This window comes from Gorilla gorilla, chromosome 5 (assembly GCF_029281585.2).
Source record: "Gorilla gorilla gorilla isolate KB3781 chromosome 5, NHGRI_mGorGor1-v2.1_pri, whole genome shotgun sequence".
Lineage (NCBI taxonomy): Eukaryota > Metazoa > Chordata > Mammalia > Primates > Hominidae > Gorilla > Gorilla gorilla.
In genome coordinates, this window is record NC_073229.2 from 113,549,241 (window position 1) to 113,572,869 (window position 23,629).

At 45.0% G+C, this 23,629-nt stretch overlaps 1 protein-coding gene across 3 annotated transcripts in view; it reads right to left on the reverse strand.

Moving 5' to 3' along the window:
* RRAGD (Ras related GTP binding D) overlaps positions 1-19,785 on the reverse strand; it is a 52,298-nt gene extending 32,513 nt beyond the window's left edge. The window contains exon 1 of one of the 3 annotated variants that reach the window (XM_004044404.5): positions 19,188-19,785. In XM_004044404.5, the coding sequence (XP_004044452.1) occupies positions 19,188-19,335 (148 nt within the window). In that variant the 5' untranslated portion in view covers positions 19,336-19,785. Of the gene's footprint in view, positions 1-12,436; positions 12,533-18,670; positions 19,001-19,187 lie in introns of those variants that run through there. The other 2 variants (XM_019029620.4, XM_055391821.2) reach the window with 2 other exon arrangements.
* Between the last annotated feature and the right edge of the window lie 3,844 nt (positions 19,786-23,629).

The window sequence follows — 23,629 nt, forward strand, 5'->3', positions numbered from 1 at the left end:
GTTAATACTTGATAATATCTTAGTAAATTTCATTTATTATATATAATACTTTGATGTTTGAATTTGCAATAGGTGTAGGCAAACATACATATTTCAGATAAGACAATGACTGAATAAAGAAAAATTAAGCAGGTACAGATGTGCATAGATATTACTCCACTATAAGCAACTCCTCAGCCCCACCTTATCCACCCATACTTTTCCAGTTCAACTGAATCCAATTCAACACATTGCTGTTGACATACAGTTTAGGCAGTAATGTGGAAGCAAATGACCCAAAATCTAACCAGCTTTCTTCTTCATCAGTGATTACATGCTACCCAGTCACAGTACTGCCATTACAAGTCAATCTTAGCAAGAGCAGGGCATGAACTGAAAATGAAACAGGACTACAAGTTTAAAAATATCAGACAGATAACATGTTCATCTTCCCTTCCCATGCTAACTCCCTAAAAATAATAGAAATGGTATGCATAATAAACAAATAGGTGCACAATGAAACATGGATAGCTAAGTTTGAAACAAAAAGGAGAACTCAAAATTGACAACCAGGAAATCCTTAAGAAACACAAAGATGAGATTGAAGAGGGAATCTGCAGTCCTTGACTATGAATGGCAGAGTTCTGCTGTAGAGTGTAGAACTGGTGGAATCCCACAACAGGAAGGAATATGAAGACAAGCAACAGAGTCATTATTTGGAGAATAACAGTGAAAACAGCCAAGCAGATAAACTCTGTGCACCATGGCCCACTCACCCAAACTTACCCTACACACACTAGGATATCTTCTAGGTGAAAGCAGTAAATGGAGGAGGTTGGGCATGAGAAGGAAGGCAGTGCCCCCAGTGCTAGTGATGCCCAGAAGGACAAGGAAGCATCCCCACTACTGCCCTCAAAGTCCTCTCACCTCCCCTAACTCTCACTACAATGTGTGGAGAAGAGCACTATCAGAGGTGGATACAGTACCATCTTCCCTCCAACATTTCCTTGAACATCAAATATTCGAGTAATGCCAAGATTATGGAAGACAATATAGACTCAACAAATGTAAGAATGTACACCTGAAGAAGCAGAGTTAATAACAGAATCACAGCAAACTGTCAAGCTAAATATACTTCAGAGACTCAGAGATGTAAGAAAATATGGCATTCATGAAACAAGAACAGACAGTTTCAGAGGAAGAGCAGTTATGAAAAAGGGGTATATAGATCTTGGCAATAAAAATGTATGAATGTATGGATTAAAAAGCAGAATAAACACAGATGAAGATGGAAATAGTGGACTGGCTAGTCAAAGTCTCTCAAGATGCAGTACAAAAGAATAGAGCACTGGAAAGTATGAAATCAAAGTTAAAGTGGCATCAGGAATAAGATTCAGAAGAACCATTATTTTACCAAAGAAGTTCCAAAAGGAGAGAATACAGAATATGGGGCGTAAGCAACATTTAACTAAATAATAGAGAAGCCTTTCCTAAATTAACAAAAGATAAAACTCAAAATGAACAGACTCACAAAATAAAATGGAGAAACTTAAAAACAAGCCCACACCTAAAAAAAAATCATAGTGCAACTTCAAAACATCAAGGATATCTATAGGAACAAAAAGAGAAGTGAAAAAAAAAATTTTAAATCAAGGATAACAATAAAATCCTTAGAGGGGGAAACAATTACCAATGAAAGAACTAGAAAGGCATCAGATGCTTATCAACAACACAGATATGAGAAGACAACAGAACAGATCTTAAAAAGACAAAAGGAAAAAAAATCTGTGAACTCATTAATATACCAATCATACTATTTTTCAAATCTGAGAGTGAAATAAAGACATTTTTAGATATTCAAGGACTTAGGAAGTTTATTTCCCACTTAATCCATTTGAAATAATTACTCAAGGATGTAACTCCTGAAAGAAAAATACGCCCAAAATGAGTACAATGTAATCAGCAATGGAAAACAATGAATGGTAAAAGAGAGGTAAGTCAAAGAATGCTATGGTTGCTGCTAGAAAAGCATAGTTAAGTATTTTTTTTTTAATTTAAGGATAACCATTTCAAATATAAATGAAAATATAAATATGTACAAAAATGCATTTTAAAACGGTCCAGAAGGATACACAGCAAATGGCAAAGTGTAGGTAGAAGTAGAATTTAGGGGGATCATGAAAGGGAATTTGGTTTTAATTTTAAAAATGAAATATATTCACATACATATATAATTAAAATTGGCTTTGAAAAGGAAAGAAAAACAATTTTTAATGTCTAGGGAGTCATGAGGGACACTGAAATGGGAAGGTGGCCAGGCCTGGTGGTGCACACCTGTAATCTCAGCACTTTGGGAGGTTGAGGTGGGAGGATCACTTGAGCCCAAGAGTTTGAGACCAGCCTGGTCAACACAAAGAGACCTCATCTCTACAAAAAAAAATTTTAAATTAGCCGGACCTGGTGGTAAGCACCTGTAGTCACAGCTACTTGGAAGGCTGAGGTGGGAGGATCCCTTGAGCTCAAGAGATTGAGGCTGCAGTGAGCCATGATTGTGCCACTGCACTCCAGCCTGGGCAACAGAGTTAAGAACCTGTCTCAAAAAGAAAGAAACAACAATTTGTTGGACATGCCTGTGGTCCCAGCTACTTGGGAGGCTGAGGCAGAAGGACTGCTTGAGCCCAGGGGTTTGAGAACAGCCTGGGTAATAGCAAGACCCCAACTCTAAAACAAAGAAAGAAGGGAAAAGAAATAACAACTTAAATCGATAGAACTATAATCTGTCAATGAAAATAAGTAAATAAGATAAAACAAAATTTACAAAGTAAAAAGAGACAACTGACATGCTGTTTTAATTCCAAAGATGCACAAGTTCACTGAAAACCTTTGATATTCCCTTTCACTTTATTTGCCAAACACAAATGTTTCAAAATATTAAATACTCCTTAAATTGTGATTTCAACTCCACATTTTCTCTTTCAGTTGTGCTCTTAGGGTTTCTGTTTTATGAATACAATAAATATGTGGGTTAATGGGCCCAAAGTAGTTGCTTGGTAAATGTTGGTTAGACAAAAAGATATGTAAAACATGGTTCCCATCTTAGAGAAACTTAGAAATCCAGTCCAAACTGTGAGTGTTGGTGTAAAGATAGACAAATAGACAAATAGATGACTGGAACAGACAGGGAAATAAACCCACACTTACATAGACAAATGATTTTTCACCAAGAGGTAAAGCCACCTCCAAGAAGAAAGGACAGTCATTTTCACCAAATGACTGATGGACCAACTGGACATCCACATGCCAAAAAAAAAAAAAAAAATTCAACTCACATCAACTCAAAATTGGTCTTGGCCTAACTGTAAGATCTAAAACTATGAAACTTCTAGGATAAAATATTTATGACTTTGCGTTAGGCAAAAATTTCTTAGATATGACACCCTCCCCCAAAAATTGGTAAACTGGATTTTATTAAAATAAAACTTCAATACCCATGAAAACTAAAACAATAATAACAATAATAAAATTTAGAAAGAAAAGCACAACAAATACAAAAATGAAGAATTTGTTGGGACTTAAAAGGCAGCAGCAACTCTCAAAAAAAATAATAAAGTAAAAGAAAAACATCAAATGACATTGTTAAGTAATAAAGATAAGACACAGACTAGAAGAAAGTATCTGCAAATAATGTCTCTGGGAAGGGATTTGTATGCAGAATATATGAAGAACTCTCAAAACTTATTAATAAGAAAACAAATGACTCAATTTTATTTTATTTATTTATTTATTTATTTATTTATTTACTGAGAGTCTTGCTCTGTTGCCCAGGCTGGAGTGCAGTGGCGCAATCAGAGCTCACTGCAACCTCCACCTCTCAGGCTCAAGTGATCCTCCTGGACTCAGCCTCCAGAGGAGCTGGGACTACAGGCGCGCCCCATCATGCTGAGCTAATTTTTTGTAGAGATGGGGTTTCGCCATGTTGCCCAGGCTGGTCTTGAACTCCTGGGCTCAAGCAGTCCACCCACCTCAGCCTCCCAAAGTGCTGGGATTACAGGCGTGAGCTGCTGCACCCAACCAATGACCCAATTTTTTTCTTTTTTTTTTTTTTTTGAGACAGAGTCTCGCTCTGTCACCCAGGCTGGAGTGTTCAGTGGCATGATCTTGGCTCACTGCAACCTCCACCTCCTGGGTTCAAGTGATTCTCCTGCCTCAGCCTCCTGAGTGGATGGGATTACAGGGGTGCACCACCATGTTCTGCTAATTTTGTATTTTTAGTAGAGATGGGGTTTCACCATGTCGGCCAGGCTGGTCTCGAACTCCTGACTTCAAGTGATCCACCCACCTCGGCCTCCCAAATTGCTGGGATTACAGGCATGAGCCACCACACCCGGCTGACCCAATTTTAAAAGTGAAACAAGCAAAATATTTGAAGAGACAACTTGCCCAAGAAGATTTATGGAAGGTAAAAAAGCACAGGAAAAGATACTCAATATATCATTAATTATTATAAAATGTAAATCAAAACTATAATGAGATACTATTACATACCCACTACGACGGCTAAAATTAGGAAGAATCAGAGTAACAAGTGTTGGCAAGGATGTGGAGGTACTAGAACTCTCATACACTGCTGGTAGAAATGTAAAATGATACTATTTTGGAAAACAGTTTGGTGGTTTCTTAAGAAGTTGAACATACACACCTGTCATACTATCCCTTCCATTCCACTGCTGAGTTTTACCTAAGAGAAATGAAAGTTTTTCTCCATATAATAACGTGTACATAAAGGATCATAACAACTTTATTTGTAATAGTCAAAAACTGCAAACACCTGTAGTCCCAGCTACTCGGGAGGCTGAGGCAGGAGAATGGCGTGAACCCGGGAGGCGGAGCTTGCAGTGAGCCGAGATCGCGCCACTGCACTCCAGCCTGGGTGACAGAGCGAGACTCCGTCTCAAAAAAAAAAACAAAAAAAAACTGTAAACAACCCAAAAGTCCACTAGCAGTTGACTAGATACACAAATTGTGATGCATCTCAGCAATAAAAAAATAAACTATTGATACACATAACCTGGATGAATCTCTAATTATGCCTAATGAAAGAAGCCATTACTCCTTTTTCATAAAATTTTTTTAAAAAATGTAAACTAATCTAATCTACAGTGGCAAATAGCGTATCAGTGGTTACCTAAGAAATGAAAGAGGCAGGGCTGGGCACAGTGGCTCATACCTGTAATCCCAGCACTGTGGGAGGCCAAGGTGGGTGGATCACCTGAGGTCAGGAGTTCAAGACTAGCCTGGCCAACATGGCGAAACCCTGTCTCTACTAAATATACAAAAATTAGCTTGGCATGGTGGTGGGCACCTGTAATCGCAGCTACTTGGGAGGCTGAGGCAGGAGAATCACTTGAACCCGGGAGGTGGAAGTTACAGTGAGCCAAGATTGCGTCACTGCGCTCCAGCCTGAGTGACAAGAGCAAAACTCCATCTCAAAAAAAAAAAAAAGAAAAAAAGAAATGGAAGAGGCAGTAGGCAGTAAGGAAAGGTCAGAGGGAGGAAGAGGTATGGGAAAACGTTTGGAAGTGATGGATATGTTCTTTATCTTGACTGTGCTGATGGTTTCACAGGTGCATATATATGTGAAAACGTATCAAATATGTGTTATGTCAATTAATTGTTGTAATTGACAGTTACAGCTGTCATAAAAAAATGTAACCTTAAAGATAAGAACGGAAACCTTAACAGTTATAGTTGCTCTGCTATCACATCCCAAACAGCAAGTGTTTAAACAATGCAAAGTGGAGGGAAATGCTTGTGGGCCAGGGGAGAGACCCAGTGGATCACACAGATTATGAATGCAGATTTAAAGTACTGCAGAATTGGGATGGGGTTGAGAGAAGGAGCAGGCAGGAGCTCCTCCAGAAGAGGGAAGTCCAAATGTAAGCAAAGGCACAATGCCTTACATGGAACAGGAAAATATGCATGCAATGAGAACTCATGGCTATCATGTATGAAGGTGCCTACAATGTGCCAGGCACTACTTTAGGCACTCTACATGCTTCAACCCATTCATGCTCCTTCAAGAATAGATATTATTATCCCCATTTCACAGGTGAAGAAATTCTGGTTTTGGTGGAGTGCTCACCTACAGCCTTCACCACCCAGAGCCTTCACTACCAATCAGAACCTTTACCACCAATCAGCTGTCTGTCACATTAAATACTATACTCTAATTTGCATATCTTATGATTTAAAGTTTACAGGCTTAGAAAGGTCAAGTAACATTCAAACGGAGGGCTGGCCCACTCATGGTCTATGCATTCTATTTCTGCTGTGCAACACTGCCCCCAATTAATGCAAGCAAAACTCCTCATTAAATTATGTACAAGTGCAAAAATATTCATGTGTTTATAAATGCCTTTCTTCCCAATTTATACTGCTAGATATGGGCGTAGATTTTAATGTTTCTCCAGCAGGGTCTGTAAGTCTCTATGTGGTATGATCATCCATGCTGATGACCTGTAGAAGTTGAATCTCCTCCTCCTGGGAGGGTGGCGAGGTGACAGACACCACTGTGAAGGGGGGAGGGAGTATGTATGCATGTTTACATACACAGAAATGCTGGGAACTAAATACACATATGGCTGCAACAACACATACAGCTGAAGTATTTCCTTTTCCCTGCCTGCCAAATTCAATCATGGGCCACCAACCATTAAACAGCTGAGAAAGGGTGGCCTGGATCAGCAAGAACACCATCAACTTTGCAGTGACTCCCTAGTTCCGAATAGATGCATTTTATTACATTCATCTAGGGTGTATGGAAATACGCTGTGCAGGCTGGGTACAATGGCTCACGCCTATAATCCCAGCACTTTGAGAGGCCAAGGAGGGCAAATTGCTTGAGCCCAGGAGTTCAAGATCAGCCTGGGCAACATGGCAAAACCCTCTCTCTACTAAAAATATATATATTTTTTAATTAGCAAGTTGTGGTGGCTCGTGCCTATAGTCCCAGCTACTCAGGAGGCTGAGATGGGAGGATCACCTGAGCCCAGAAGTTAAGGCTGCAGTGAGCTGTGATTATGCCACTGCACTCTGTACCACCATGCCCAGCTATTTTTTTTTTTTTTTTGTAGAGACGAGGTCTCCCTATGTTGCCCAGGCTGGTCTGAAACTCCTACGCTCAAGTGATCCTCCCACTTCAGCCTCCCAAAGTGGGGGGATTACAGGCATGGCCCACCATTCCCGGTCTGGGTGGGACATTTCTACAAACTTCACCGGCCCAGTGAGGGAGCGTAAGTCTGTTCTACCCCTGAGGAATCTCGGGGAAGTAAACTGCCCAAGGTCATATGACTGGTATTGGTGGAGTGCTCACCCAGAACCTTCACCACCAATCAGCTCTGTTTGTAACATTTAATACTAAACTGTAGTCTAATTTGCTTATCTCATGAATAAAATTCACAGGGGACCTTCTCCTTGAGGTGTCCTACAAAATGGCTTCATTCCAGCTGCTCTTCAAATCCTTAAGTCAGAACACATTAGTCTTCATAAAATCAACTTGTGGGGATTAAACAGCAACAGCATTAAACAACAATAAAGAGATTTAAAAACAAAAAAACTAGAAAATATCGGAGCACATGGTACAGCACAAGAGTAAAATTACGGCTTGGTGAAATTTTCCTGGGTTTATTTGCATGTATGTGGGTACTCGTTCAGAGTATAAATGTTTTTTACTGTGGGCCAGGGTAAAAAATGTTGTAGGCCATGGCTTTACATCAGGAAAGGTTTCTTATATATCAGAAATGGACTGCTGACAAAAATCTTCCCTCTCATCTCCTCTCACCCTCTCCTCAAGTATCTCCACTTAAGAACCTCATAGAGCCTGGGTAGCTTAGCCCAGGTAAAGCGTTAATCTGAGGATCCAGGGTTCAAGGACAGGCACTAAAAAAAAAAAAAAAATCCCCTAGAGTACAGCTCTGAGTTCCCCAAAGGGTCTCACTCTACAATAGGCATGGCAGAGGCAGTGAGCTTATGCCAGGAAGGGAGGCACTTCAGCCTCTCAGCCTCCTGCAGAAGGCTGGGCTTTCTCCACCAACACCTCCCTAGGCATTACCCTCTGCCTCAGGCTTCTAGGTAGGCAAAAGAGAATGAAGGATGACAGCCCCCCTAAAAGGAGCAATCGGGGGACAAGTCTTTAAAAATCCACTACAGGAGGGCTCCCCTTCAACCTACCCAGAAAGTTGCTGTAGTGAGATGAAATGTTCAAGCAGGCAGTTTGTTCTAATTTCAGGAAGGTTCCCTGAACACTGGCCAAGTGTGAGGCAGGGCTGCAGACACAAAGAAAAACGATTCATCCCCCAGCAATCAGAGGGGAATACAGACATGAGAAACTGGCAATTACCATGCACGGCCAGCTAGGTGTTCTAGGCACTGAGAGAGGCTCCCTGGAGGAGTAATATCTGAGTCTTAAAGGAGAGGAGGCATGGAACAGATGAATGAGGGAAAGGTTGTTCCAGGAAGAGATTTGCAAGTTCAGGAAACTGGAGGTTAGGGAATGCAGTTTGAAGGCAAGATGAGGCAACACTCTGTCCAGGGGCTTCCCCACAACATTTTTTTTTTTTGAGACAGAGTCTTGCTCTATTGCCCAGGCTAGAGTGCTGTGGCGCAATCTTAGCTCACTGCAACCTCTTCCTCCCAGGTTCGAGCGATTCTCCTACCTCAGTCTCCTGAGTAGCTAGGATTACGGGCGCCTGACACCACACTCAGCTAATTTTTATATTTTTAGTAGACAGGGTTTCGCCATGTTGACCAGGCTGGTCTTGAACTCCTGACCTTGGGTGATCCATCTGCCTCAGCCTCCCAACGTGCTGGGATAACAGGTGTGAACCACCTCGCCCGGCCCCCCACAGCATTTAGAATAAAATCCAAATGCCTTCTATTCCCCCTCACCCATGCCTGTTTCATCTCCACTTGTTCCCTCTCCTCCAGCAACACTGGCCTTCCAGAAGGTTCCTCAGCTCAGGATCTCACTTTGCTCTTCCCTCCATCTAGAAGACCTCCTTCTTCAGCTCAGCCCAGCTGCAATGTCACCCCTACCGCTAAATCAGGCACTACCACTTCCTGGGCCATAACCCTGGGCCTTTTTAATAGTCCTTATTACTATTAATAGTCCATCTTTAGTATGTCTGTCTTCCTGTTTGTTTACTTGTTTTTTGTTTGTCTCTCTCACATATGCACAGGCAAAATACAAGGTAGCACATGGCATGAGTTCAATACATATCTTTGAAGAAATTAGTTGATGGAGAGGTGACAGGCTAGCTCAGGAGGGTGACACTGGGAAGTTTGGATTTTACCCTGAAAGCACTGAGGAAATCCTAAGGATTTTTTTTTTTTTTTTTTTTTTTTTTTTTTGGTGGGGGATGGAGTCCTGCTGTGTCGCCCAGGCTAGAGTGTAGTGGTGCAATCTCAGCTCACTGCAACCTCCGCCTCCCAGGTTCAATCAATTCTCCTGCCTCAGCCTCCCGAGTAGCTGGGATTACAGGCACGCACCAGCACACCTGGTTAATTTTTGTATTTTTAGTAGAGACGAGGCTTCACCATGTTGGCCAGGCTGGTCTTGAACTCCTGACCTCATGATCCGCCAGCCTCGGCCTCCCAAAGTGCTAGGATTACAGGCATGAGCCACCGAGCCTGGCCTGGAAATCACTAAGGATTTTAAGGGGAGATTAATATGATTTACATTTCATTAAGTTCACTCCAGAAACAGACTCCCTTGCGGGTCCCAGTATGGAATTAGGAGGTTGTTCTAGAACACAAATGACAAAGAACTGAGGCACAGGCTGTGGAAACAGGACTTGTGAGTGCAAATCTGTGTCACATTAGGCATGAGGGACAAGGGAGACAGAAGCCCTGGGTTCCTGACCTGGCAGCCCAGCCACCAAGAAGGTTAGGGGCTTCCCAACCCTAGCTAGGCAGCTAGCCACCAAGCAGCTGAACAAATATTTGAACTTGTTGAGTCTGAGGGGCTTGCTGGTCTGCAGCTCACATTGGGAAAGGACTCAGGGCCTCAGAAGGGAGGTAAAAATGTGACAGGCTTGAAGCAGGGAATGGAGGCTGCTGAGCTAGCCCATGCCTGATGGTCCTTTTCCCCCTGACCTCGTTGGGTGAAAGTGAGGGCATGTTTGAGGAGTTTTAGCCTTGGCCACAGCGAAACAGCTCAAACCAACCCACTCCAACCTCTCATCAACCTGTGGTTGCCATTTACTGACCACCTACATAGCACACAGTGTCATCTCTCAAGGTGGTAACACTCATCCTTTACAAATGTCAATGACGCCTCCCATGCAGGTACTCATCAATGGCCATGATGTTTCAGTCAAGCAGGTTGAGTAAGCTCTAGGGATCTGATATACAACAGTGTACCTACAACAGCATATTATATGCTTAAAAACATATTAAGACAGATCTCATGTTAGGTGTTTTTACCACAATGACATTTTTAAAAACTGTCGGCCGGGCGCGGTGGCTCACGCCTGTAATCTCAGCACTTTGGGAGGCTGAGGCGGGTGGATCACGAGGTCAGGAGATCAATCGAGACCATCCTGGCTAACGCGGTGAAACCCCCTGTCTACTAAAAATACAAAAAATTAGCTGGGCATGGTGGCGGGCGCCTGTAGTCCCAGCTACTCAGGAGGCTGAAGCAGGAGAATGGCGTGAACCCAGGAGGCGGAGCTTGCAGTGAGCAGAGATTGCACCACTTCACCCCAGCCTGGGCGACAGAGCAAGACTCTGTCAAAAAAAAAAAAAAAAAAAAAAAACTGTCAAGGCGTAAAGTACCAATTCAAAGGTACTTAGGGAACATCCAGGCATTGAGAACCTTTATGTCTGTGGAATATTATAAGGCAACAAAGTGGTCTTTATCTGGGGATATATATATACATATGGCCATGGATGATAATAGACTTCCTGATTGGTTTTCTTTTTCTTTTTTTTTTTTTTTTTTGAGAGAGAGGGTCTCACTCTGTCTCTCAGGCTGGAGCTCAGTGAGTGGCTCAATCATAGCTCACTGCAGCCTCAAACTCCTGGGCTCAAGTGATCCTTCTGCCTCAGCCTCCCAAGTAGCGAGGACTACAGGCACACACCACCTCCACCACACCTAGCTAATTTTTAAATTTTTTTTGTTGGGGGGATGGTGGTTAGAAGCAGGGTCTCGCCATGTTGTCCAGGCTGGTCTTGAACACCTGGGCTCAAGCAATCCTCCCACCTTGGCATCCCAAAGTGTTGGGATTACAGGCGTTAGCCACTGAGCCTGGCAACTTCTTGATTTAAATCTTTATTCTCTATATTTAGAAGACATCAATGTGGCCTTTTGCCATTTTTCCCATATGGGTTATTACACACGTGCTTGAAGAATAAAAAACGGTTGTCATTTGAAGGGATATTAGGTATTGGTAAGCAACTTCTGCCTTTCTGTAAAATTTTAATATTATATTCCAAAGGGGGCTTTTTCCCATTAGTCTAAAATTTGGGCCCAATGGCCTGTGTAACACAAAGTATAGAAAAATACAAACACACGATTTTGCAGTTTGTAGCTTAACAAAATTAAAATTGTTGTTAAAACAAACTGAGGCCTCAGTGCTTACCCACAACAAACACTCAATAGATGTTTGTTGGGATGATTACATGAAAGTGACTGAGCAGAATTTGAGGCTAAATTAACTGAAGCTTTAAAAAGAAACTTCATGTCTGACTTTGGCCCAGATCAGCACTTGGAACTGGGTATCAAGAGGATCAGCTTTATGCCTAGGTGAAGTTTATTTACTGTGGTCAGGGACACCAAATAGACCTCACCTCTCCTCCACTTGGTGCTATCAATACCCAGATTTTCCAGAGATCCCAGCCTTCAAACTGGACTGCTGTAGACCCCAGGAAATTCAATCACCCAAGGAACAGCACTATGGGGAGGGGTCATCAAATTGAGCCATTATCAGTCTTTAACACCTGAAGGCTAATCACTTAATCCGGAATTATCCAGTAACCAGCAGAGCCCTGTCAAAAACCAACAGGCCTTAGTAAAAAAAGAAGGGAGAAAAAGATGGATTAGTGCCTCGAGTACAACAGGGCTGCCTGGGGACCCTGCCTGACTGATCTGAGGGTTAGGAATGCTTACAACAAAGAAGAAACCAGAAATCAGGGAAATGGGAATTGAAAGCCAATGTTCGCCTCCTTACACAGCTCTTAAGGTTGCCCCTGCCATCCTAAGCTCAAGGATCTCTACAGGAAGAATGAGATATCATATGAAATGCACTTCACAAATTCTAGTGCATTATACGAGTGAGAACTATTATAATTAAGGAGAGTTCTCTGAGAGGTAGCATCTTTGAATAGGCTCAAAACAGGAAAATAAACTATTTAATGCAAGAATTAAGATAACACAGTGGCCAGGCACGGTGGCTCATACCTGTAATCCCAGCACTTTGGGAGGCCAAGGCGGGCGGATCACGAGGTCAGGAGGTCAGGAGATCCAGATCATCCTGGCTAACACGGTGAAAACCCGTCTCTACTAAAAAAAATACAGAAAAATCAGCCAGGTGTGGCAGCGTGCGCCTGTAGTCCCAGCTGCTGGGGAGGCTGAGGCAGGAGAATGGCGTGAACCTGGGAGGCGGAGCTTGCAGTGAGCCGAGATCGCACCACTGCACTCCAGCCTGGGTGACAGAGCAAGACTCCGTCTCAAAAAAAAAAAAAAGAATATAGTGGCGAAGTGATGGCAAGTGGAATGGTTGAAAAAGTACTAGGTTAGTGTCAGACTAGGATTCAAGTCCCAACTGTCCATTTACTAGCTATGTGACCCCATACATGTCCCCTTGCCCATGAGCCTTCATTTCCTCCTCTATCAGCATACACGCATACACACGGACACACACACAGGCACACAAGGACACACACACAGGACACACGCAGGCACACAAACACACTCCCCTTCTTTTTTCCCACCCCAAGCCTAGGCAACGAGAGGGTCTTCGGTGGAATGTGACTATAGTAAGAGGCTCACTCAACCTTAAGGGAAAATTAGAATTTCTTCGCTATTAGTATTCTGTGGAATCAACAAAGGCTTAAGCGTCTATGTGCTTACGGTTTTAGGAAGAGGCCCCTGGTGTGTTTCTATTTGCAACTTTCTCTGTGGCTCCTTTAAATTTCTGAAGCTTACGTTGATCAATGGAACTACTTATACATTCAAGACCCAGGAGTTCAATAAGAAATTCCAACCCAAGTGGGAATGAATCATATGACTAATACTACTACTAACAAAAGCTATGCATAAATCACGAAGATTCACTGTCCATTTGATTAACTACTTAGTAAGGAAAATTAAATGCAAACAGAACACATATTTTTCAAAGGCACAAAGATTTTTGAAGGTGATTCTTTTATTTAGCGTGAAAACTAAATCTTTATGAAATCCTCTCAAGTCACACTGGCAAATAACTAAAAAACATGATAAATACCACATATGAATATTTCCTTAACATATGTATTCAGTAGCAGTCCTAATGATAAGGGGAGTGCTGGGAAGGGAAGGGTGTGGTCCCTTTAAACGATATGGAAGGGAGAAGGGAAGTGCCAGGCAGAGAGGAGGGCATGGTCCCTGGCTAGGGCTGCACCCCCACAGGCCTAGGTGAGGTCAGGCATTTCCGGCCCAAATGTTGCAAGACCACTGTGGCCTGCCACATCCCCATCCTGTGCCTATAAAAACCCAAGACCCAAGCAAGGCAGACACAGAAGCAGCTGGACGTCGAGAGGAGCACATCAGTGGAGGAACACACAAGCGGCTGGATATCGAGAGGAGTGGATTGGTGGAAGAAGATTCAAGCGGCTAGACGTCGAGAGGACGTTGGGAGCACACCAGTTTGGCTGGAGTGGTCAGAGAACAGCTGCCTGACTCCAGGGAAAAACCGTCTCCCTTCTGGCTCCCCTATCTGCTGAGAGCTACTTCTATTCAAGAAAATCTTGCACTCATTCTCCAAGCCCAGGTGTGATCCGATTCTTCCGGTACACCAAGGCAAGAACCCAGGATACAGAAAGCACTCGGTCCTTGCAACAAGGTAGAGGGTCTAATTGAGCTGGTTAACACAAGCCCATAGATGGCAAAACTAAAAGAGCACCCTGTAACACATGCCCACTGGGGCTTCAGGAGCTGTAAACATCCACCCCTAGACACTGTCGTGGGGTCAGAGCCCCACAGCTTGCCTGTCTGTGTGCTCCCCTAGAGGTTTGAGCAGCAGAGCACTTAAGAATCTAGCCAAACCCCCATCACACACCCTGCAAGGGGGACAAGCGAACTTTTCCCGTTTTACATTGGTAAAACTGTTCTGATTTACCAATGTGCCTGCAAAAAGGGAAAGGTATTCTTACAAACTTTTTAACAATCACTTTGAGAGTGCACTAAGGTTGGCTTTACGCAGTCCTCTATTTTATACACTGAGAAATGGAGCCGAAGTCTTTCTCAGAGGACCACAAGAGGAGAAGGTCGACCAGCAAGCACCCTGGACCCTGTAGCCCAGGAGTGAAGAAACTTTTTGTCTGCAGTGTCACAGCAGACCCAGGAAAGGCCATCACAAGAGAACTCTAAGGCTCTGGCACAGGAGGGAGAACCAAAAATATTTTTTTAAAAAATAAAAGGATACCGAAAGAATAAAGGAGGTAGAGAAGAAAGAAGGAAGAGGCCAGGCGCAGTGGCTCATGCCTGTAATCCCAGTACTTTGGGAGGCCAAGGCAGGTGGATCACTTGAGGTCAGGAGTTTAAGACCAGCCTGGTCAACATGGTGAAACCTCATCTCTACTAAAAATACAAAAATTAGCTGGGCGTTGTGGTGGGCACCTGTAATCAATCCCACCTATTGGGGAGGCTGAGGCAGGAGAATCACCTGAACCCAGAAGGTGGAGGTTGCAGTGAGCTGAGATCATGCCACTGCACTCCAGCCTGGGCAACAGAGTGAGGCTCCATCTCAAAAGAAGGAAAGAAAGAAGAAAAATGAGCAGGAACGAAGTGTCTGTGCTAAAAGTGAAATTGATTGTCACCAGCATTTACTATGGGCTGGGGGAGGATTGAATAACACAGGGGGTGAACTTGGGGCAGACTCAGTTATCTTTGAAAGACAAAAGATGATCTCTCAAACCCAAAGCCATCGGCTCTTATCCAGAACTTGCTGTTTGTGCCCCGTTTCCATTAGACTACCCTCTATCTAGTATTAAAATGGAAGAGATGGCTAATAAAAGTAGAGAGTCAGTACTCTCTGATGCCCTGAATCACTGACACAGGTTTATAAAACATCTGATATAGAAAGATACTCTCTAAATACAGGCATTTGAACAAGTATTTACCCAAAGTTTAACTTTGGGCACATCATTTTAACCTATTATGTAGTTTCATCTGTTCCAACTCTTCTGTATTTCCAGGGCCAGAAGGAAATCTAAGAGATAAGCTGTGTCCAGGGCTGTAGTCAAGCCAGCTCTTTTCGGATAAGGCAGAATTACAAGAAAAGGGGCTTACATTTCCACATACTTGATACTCTTCTAAATACTTCGCTCATTTCTAGCTCATGATAGGGCAGTAGAAAAGTCCCCTGGTATCTCTGAGCCATGATTTCAGTATCAGTATAACTGTTATCTCTACTTACTTCCAAGGAACAATGAAAAGGTGAATTCCCTAATAATTTTTAAATTATTTTAGGAAAAAGCCATGCACAGTCATGCATGCCTATAATCCTAGCTACTTGGGAGGCTGAAGCAGGAAGATTGCTTGAGCCCACAAGTCCGAGACCAGCCTAGGCAACATAGAGACCCAGTCCCTTCCCCACAAAAGGCTAACATTAATGAACTAATGATTAATACATATGAATTGCTGGATTCACCCCATCTACATCCTTCAGGAAGGAAGACCCTGGATCTTTCATGCCTCCAGAAACCACCTACACAGTCACTTCCTCAGACCCTAAGGGTGTGCACAGGCTGCTATGAAGGCAAAGACCGAACTTCACTGGACTGTGGGTGAGAAGCTTACGTTAGCCAAGTTTCTCCTAAAAAATGGGAGGGGTTTTGGGCGGAAAACAATTTTACTTTCTGATTAAATATGATCTTGTAATTGCTTTCCTTGTTATTACAGTTTTTAAAGCACAGTAATTTATCAAAAGATTTAAAGTCCATGAATCTAAAAATAATCATTATTTTTGGTGCAATTGTTTTTAACGGCCTAACCATTCCCTCCTCTCTGGTAGTTTTATCTGGAGTGTGGGGATTGAAGGTGAGACTCACCTTACCTGCAATTAACTACCATGAAAGGAAGGTTGAGAGGTGCCCAAATCTGCCCTAACAGAACTAATGTGCCCGAGAACACTTTTGCTATTCATGAATAAAATATGGAGTGGAAGCCAGAGAAGTGCAATTTAAGTCTCACCTTAGTTGCCCTATGTTTTCAAACTCAGTACAATGTGGTAAAACTTACAAGGCATACTCGGTTTAAAAATAAGACCAGAGGTTCCTTTATAAGTCCTACAGACTGAGGGAAATGAAAATTGCATTACACATCCACCTTTAGTCCACTTCTCTTGCAGAGCTCCTGATAAATTGCTTTGCAACTTAACTGGCAACACTAGTTGGTCCCACATCCCACCCTCAGCCTCCCACCCGCCAGGGTAAATTTCTGAACTTAGTGGAAAAAGTCCCAGGTCTCCACTAAGTGCAGGCACTAAACCAAGCTATTAGGAAGGGGAAAGGGGAGTGGGGGTTCATTAGAGAAATGCTTTGCTAGTGGTTCAAAGTACATCTTTTCTCAGCATAACTCCTTTTTTTTCCTACATTCTATTTCTTAAGTTTGAGTGTAGATAAATGTAAATTTTACCAAAAATAAAACAAGATTATAATGCAACACGTGAATCAGCCTTTTGAAGGGCACAGGAAGGGAAGTCACAACTCCCAACCTCCTCCTCCCAATCCCCACTCCCCAGACCATATCAGCTGGCCTGACAGCCATCAGGAGCAGTCCTCGCTGGAATTGCTGACTGAGGAGCCTATCTGACACTAGAGAGCGAATGTTCTGACATGGGATTCTGCATCAAGGCCTAAACCCAAAAGTCAAAGCCAGGGAAATCTGGAAAGAACAGAGGCCAAAATATAACGGAGGAAGTCTGAGAAGCAGACCACCTATCCACTGCAGGCCCAGGTGGACAGAGAACAGGCTTAAGCAACGTTTGCCGAGCAAACATGTTGCTCTTCTCACAATATAAATATATTTAATCCTTTTATAGCAAGATCCCAAGCTGATCCCAAAAGCTCATTCAGAAGGATTTTATTATGCAAGTCACCAAAAATCAGTTACAGGCAAGTTTGCCTTTACATTAACAGCTAAGGAGCCTCCGAGTCTGGGCTCTGGGGAAGCCTTTTGTTCCGGGAATCCCATCCCTCAAGCAGGGCTTTAATTTCACTTCAATTTCAAGTCCCCAAACGAAATTTTAAAAGTGCCCACTTAAAGAACTGCAGAATAAACGAGGGGTCCAGTACTTTTTCTGGACCCTCCAGGCCTCAGGACAGTATCAAATTACAGGGCTTTCCCTCCTGGATATGGCCCCTCCACCCCCCACTTTTTTTCTTTTTTAAAAAAGAGAATCCCACACACACCCTACTGTGTCCACCATTTCAAATACCTTGCAAATACATCCCTATTCTGCATCTCTCTGGAGTCTTCTAAGAATCTGGGAGGAGCTAACAAATGGAATTTGAATAATAATGAGGCGACTGAACAATTTAATTACGGAAGGTAGCTCTAGAGACTCCAATAAAACGGCTGAAAGCCTTTATCTACAAAAATGTGGCCTGGTGCTCAACGGTAAGACCAATTACCGGGAGTGCAGAAGACAGAAAGCACAAAGGTGCACACATCAGTTTAAGCAAATGAGGAATTAGCACAAATCATCCCAAGAGAGAAAACGCTATGAAAAAGGGTGACTTGAGAGGCTGCTTTCTCATCTACCAGGCGCAAGGCATAGTTAACTTTATTTCCTTTCTGATTCATTGAAAGTCGTGCCTGCCAGATGTAGAATAATGAAACTACCCTAGTGAGAAAAGCTCTGCATAGAGAATTTAAAATAAGTTCAGTGAATTCTCAATAAAAGTTCTTTAAAAATCAATAGTCACAAAGGTACTTGTATCTCTCACACAATTTCTTCAGTGTGAAACATTAAAGTTAGTTCCTTCTCTTGGATGCATACAGTTTCACTGAGAATAACATCATGTTTAACAGCCGCTTTCTATTGACCTTTCCAAGTGACCTTACAATAAAGGAACTTTTGCTCGCTTCTGAGGGAAACTAAAAAAAGTTTAACCTCTCTGGAATACTAAAAGGCTCTCAACTTCCTTACACCTTAAGAAAATGCAGGAAGCCCCCACAAGCTGAACGATTGCTAAAACCCGCTTCTAGAACAGGAAAAAGAGTTTGCTTCACTATTGAAGCAAAGAATTCCCCGCCGCGCGCTCACTCCCGGGCAGGCACTGCCATGTCCAGGTGGTGATACCGAGAGCAGATAAGGTGTCCTGACAACGGTATTTGCGTGGATCCCGGGAAATCTGCGGCCTCTCGGCGACTCCCACAACAGCTTGGCGAGCATCCCCCCGCCGCCCCGCGGGTCTCCCCAGCCACTACCTGGGTGGGCCCCTCCCGCGGCGACGCGGGGCGAGACTGACACCCGCAGCTGCCGACGACCTTGCCAGTCACGCCGCCGCCGGCTGCCTTTTTTTAGCCACGACATCTGACCCTGGCTTCAACAGCACCGTTCTGGGAGAGAGGTCCCAGGGCGCGCCCGCGGTCCCCTCCCCTCCCCTCCCCAACCGCCAGACGCTGCGGAGAGCTTGGGGTGAGGGGCGCAGGAGGCACCGGCTCTGAAAGGGGCAGAAGCGCGCGCTCCTCCAGCCCAGACGCTTACTCCCTCCTTCCCCTTTTCCACCGATCCTGGTTGCCCCTCCGCCACCAGCACCGCGCTCCCTCATTTGGCAGCTCGAGGTCGGGCTTTTGGCGTCCCTCCCCACCCCAAACCCTCAACTGGACCCGCTCCCCTGGACCCCCTCCAAGTCGGTGGCTCGCGCACGGCCGGGCTGGGGGCGGGAAGACGCCAAGGGGAAGAAAGGGGCGCGAGCCGAGGACGCGGGGGCCGGGCGCTCACCTCCCTCCTCTGTGCCGCTGTCCGGATCGGCGTCGGAGGAGTCGGGCCCGTCTCCGTAGTCCGCTAGCCCCACCAGCTCATCCTCCTCCTCCTCCTCCTCCGCGTCGTCCTCGTCCTGCGGCTGCGGCTTCCCCAGCACCTGGCTCATCGCGCCCACCGGCCGACCGGCCCGGGGACGGCGGGGGTCCCGGGGTGGGGGCCAAGCCTCCTAGCCGGCCGCCCGCAGCCTATTTCTGAAGCGGAGGTTTGTCTAGAGCTCAGCGGGGCCCGGCGGAAGCGGGGGCCGCGCGTCCCCCGGCGGGCGGCGCCCAGGTCCGGGTCCCGCGGTTCCCAGCGCGCCCGAAGCCCCCTCCCCCGCCCCGCCCGCCGGCGGAGGAGTCAGCCGGAGCGCGGCAGTTCCTCCCGGAGGAGGGAGAGAGAGAGACTGCGTGACCCGAGTCACCTGACACACACTGTCACACACTCACATACACACCCCGCACGGGCGCGCGCGCGCTCGCCCGGCCGCGGGCACCACTCGGCGGGGCGCTGGGCCGAGGACACACATGCACACGCACACGCACACGCACGAGGAGACCGGAGAGGCGCGGGGCCCCTGCACCCTCCCAGACTCACACCGACACACGCCCCGTACACGGGGCCCCCGGGACGCCGGCCGTCACCCACCGCGGCTGCGCGCCAGGGGCCCCCACGCGCCTCTCCTTCACGTGGTCCCCGCATAGGCAGGGGAGGGGGCGCCGCACACCCTCAATGTCCCCCCCGCCGTCCCACTCCCACACGCCCGCAGAGCCCCTACCGTGGGCGGATGCCTCCTGCTTACAGTCCTGAGCTAGGGTCCCAAGCGGGTGGCCTCCCAACACTGTGGCGCCCAGATCCCCCACCCCAGAGCGGCGTGCCCAGGACACCCTGTGGACGCTTAAGAGCCCCAGGCGGAGAACTCAGATAAATGCACAGTGGAGGCGCAGTCTCCATAGCAATTGTCTTTTAGTGTGCCTTTATGGTTCAAAGTGCTTCCCACCAAGAATATTTAAAAAGCAGGCCTACCCAGACGTAAATGTTTCTGAAGAAATCACATGACTCGTGGCTGCTTAGACTAAATAATTCCTCTGCAGCCCTTTGGAAAAGGTCTCAGTGTATAACACACTCGGGGGCTATTCATGGCCACCTCCTCATGTCTCATTGTTGCATAGACTGTAATCCCACATGAATAAAATATTTCAAGGCTTTTGTGGGAGTAGGGGAGTGGCGGTGGTGGGGGGGCAATTCTCAAATAGGAATAGTAGCAACGTGGAGTGAGACTCTAAAACCTGCATTCCTCCTTCACAAGCTTTTCACCACGGAACACACTGTACCCACCCTTTCTGGGTACTGCAAAAAATTACGTGGATGAACTTCCTTCTGTGGAGCACAATAAGAAAAAACCGGCTGGTCAGCATGATGATCCAGCTCCTACAGGTGCCAGCAGCTCAGCCGGTGGTGCGGTGCAGAAGCGGAGGGAGGAAGCTAGGGCAGGAGACTCTCAGGGCCCAAGGGTGCTAACCTCCATAGGAAACATTTATTAACCACCTCCTATATGCCTGAGGCTGGGTTAAGTAGAGGGTCCAAGAATGCTCAGGGCAGTGTTCCTGCCCTGAAGGAGCTCGCAGTCTACCAAATCATGACTCATGTCCTGGATTTTTTTTAGTATTTCTGAGTGTAGAAGGTGGATGCAGACACTTTCCAGAAGGTGGCTGCTTCTAATGGGAAAGGTCCTGAGATTTTCCAAGGGAGGCAGGCAGTATAATTTGGTATGACTGTATCAGTTAAGGTCTTTCCCAGGATGAAACAGACGGTATGTGCAAATACTTTAACTGAAGCCTTCAAGTGAAGGAACAATTTACAGGGGTGTGGACAGAGTTTAGGGAATCAATGCAGGTATTAGCGATAGTGGGAAGATAACACCACCCCTAAATTTACAGGAGTGAGGAAGAGAGCTAGAGTCCTGGAGAGGGGCCACAAAACAGGAGCTGTAACTGATGAGGAAGCTGCTGCTGCCAGAACGGCCTCACATCAAGGAGAGAGCAAAGACCTCTCTTTCTCTCCATCCATCCTCCCTCCACTCTCCTGTGTCTCCCATTGGCCAAACCCATCTGGTAGCCAGAAGGCAAGGGAGCCTGGAACCTAGTCCAGGACAGAGATTGGATAGGGAGGGCAGGGAGTGGGTCCCTGGGTGGGGTGAGGTGCAAGGAGTATCACCAACACAAGCAGGCACTACATACTCCCATCAGAGGCAAGTTACTTATGCCCTTCTAAACCTGATTGCTTATCAATAGAACATCACTCCTTCTAAGGATTATTAGGAAGATTAAATGAGGGGGAAAAAAAATCTCAGGTACTTACAAAGCTCGTTTCCTAGGAGTAATTTTCCTAGCCTATTTTCCTAGCCTATTTTCATCCCTTCCATCAAAGGAAACCCCAGGGAGGAGGGCCTCCCAGAGTGTGGCTGAGGACTTTCAGCTATCCTATAGCTAGCCCACCATCCTCAAGTGGCCTTTGAACTGGTCTGATTCAAACTGCAAATAACAATTTAGGAGATCCTAGAAGACTGTCCAAGGTCAACCCAGACTCAGACGTATAGGGCATTCCTGGGCAGGTTGCCAAGTGTGTATGCCCCATGGACTCAAGGGATCAGGAAAGGGCTGGTCATAATCCAACAGCCCCACTGTGCCTATGGACTAGAAAGGACAGAAATGTCTGATGATCCTCTAACTTCCCCAGGAAGAGAGATCTTAGAAGGAAACAATAGATTGGGGCACACTCCAAGATACTTGAGAATTGGACCATTCTTTTGTTTTTTTCTTTTAACATGGAGTCTCACTCTATCACCCAGGATGGAGTGTAGTGACATGATCTCAGCTCACTGCAACCCCTACCCCCCAGGTTCAAGCGATTCTCTTGCCTCAGCCCCCCGAGTAGCTGGGACTACAGGCATGCACCACCACACCCAGCTAATTTTTGTATTTTTAGTAGAGACAGCGTTTCACCATGTTGGCCAGGCTGGTCTCGAACTCCTGACCTCAGGTGATCCACCCACTTCGGCCTCCCAAAGTGATGGGATTACGGGCATGAGCCACCGCACCCAACCTGGAGCATTCTTAAGAATAAGAATAAAATAAAATCCCACAAAAAAATCAGTAGAAGTCAAATCCTCAATTATATTCTACCCCAAGCTAAAGAGTCATATACAGATTTAAGATATTCTAATTTACTACCATTTCAGAAATGTATAGTTGAACAGAACAGGAAAAGCCTTGATTGCTTTTTTTCTTTTGCTGACATCATTTCAATACTGTCAGCTTTCAAAGAAGAGATATGTTGAAAATATCCTAGAAATAGAAGTTCTTGAATTTAAAAAATCATGTGTGTAGAATCTTTCTGAATTTAAATAAAAACTGAAAAACACTACAAGAACCCTGAAAGCCTTTAAGAAACTCAGCGTGGGATCTGCTCAGTGAATTGGCTGCTGCCTTGGCCGCTCTGCAGTGGAGCTCAGCCTATGTCTGGGGATGTCTCCCCGGGAGAGTGCTCTGAAGAATGTGAAGATTGGTCTCTGGGCTACCCATGGTTTCTGCTGTGGTATGTAACCATGGCAAGTATGTAACCATGGCTTATACTTGACAGGTGCTTAATAAATGCTTATGGAAAAAAAGAGAGATGGGAGAAAGAAAAGAAGGAGAGAAGGAAGGGAGGGAGGAAGAGAAGAAGAAAAGAAGGGTGGGAAGAACGGAGGAAGATAGTATATGGCTCTTCACACAGATCTAGCCTGTTTCTGAGAGAAACTTCAGGAAGAAATAGCAGCCAAGTTTTCTACTTGCTCCAAACCTTGGGAAATGCCACAGTGTGGGTAAATATGAAGTGTTAGCTACAAGAGAGCAACTAGGAATGAGCTGACATGCAAAAAGAGCATAAGTCTTAGGACTTCATCTGTCCAAGACTGCCTGAGATCTGAAGAGACTACAATATCACGACGACTAAATGCTTATTTTATTTCAACTAACTTTTCCTTCTTAAAAAAAAAAACTCTTTTTAGACATTTTTAGCATCATGAAAGAAGAGCTTTGTCTATTACCCATTAAAATTTAGCCAACTAACATTTACTGAGATTTTCTACAAATAAGGAGGCACTGTTCCAAGATAATACGAAGTTTAAAATATTCCCTCTAAGAATGTGATATCATCCCCTCTACTTTATAGATAAGAAAACTCAATTTAAACAAGTCACCCAAGGTACTGCACAGAATGGATGGAGGAACTACTTTGGAACTCAGACAGCCTGACATGAAACCTTAATCCAAACTTATACACCCCATGGCCCAGGATGGCTTTGAATGCAGCCCAACACAAATCTATAAATTTTCTTAAAACATTATGAGACGTTTTTGCGATTTTTTTTTAGCTCATCA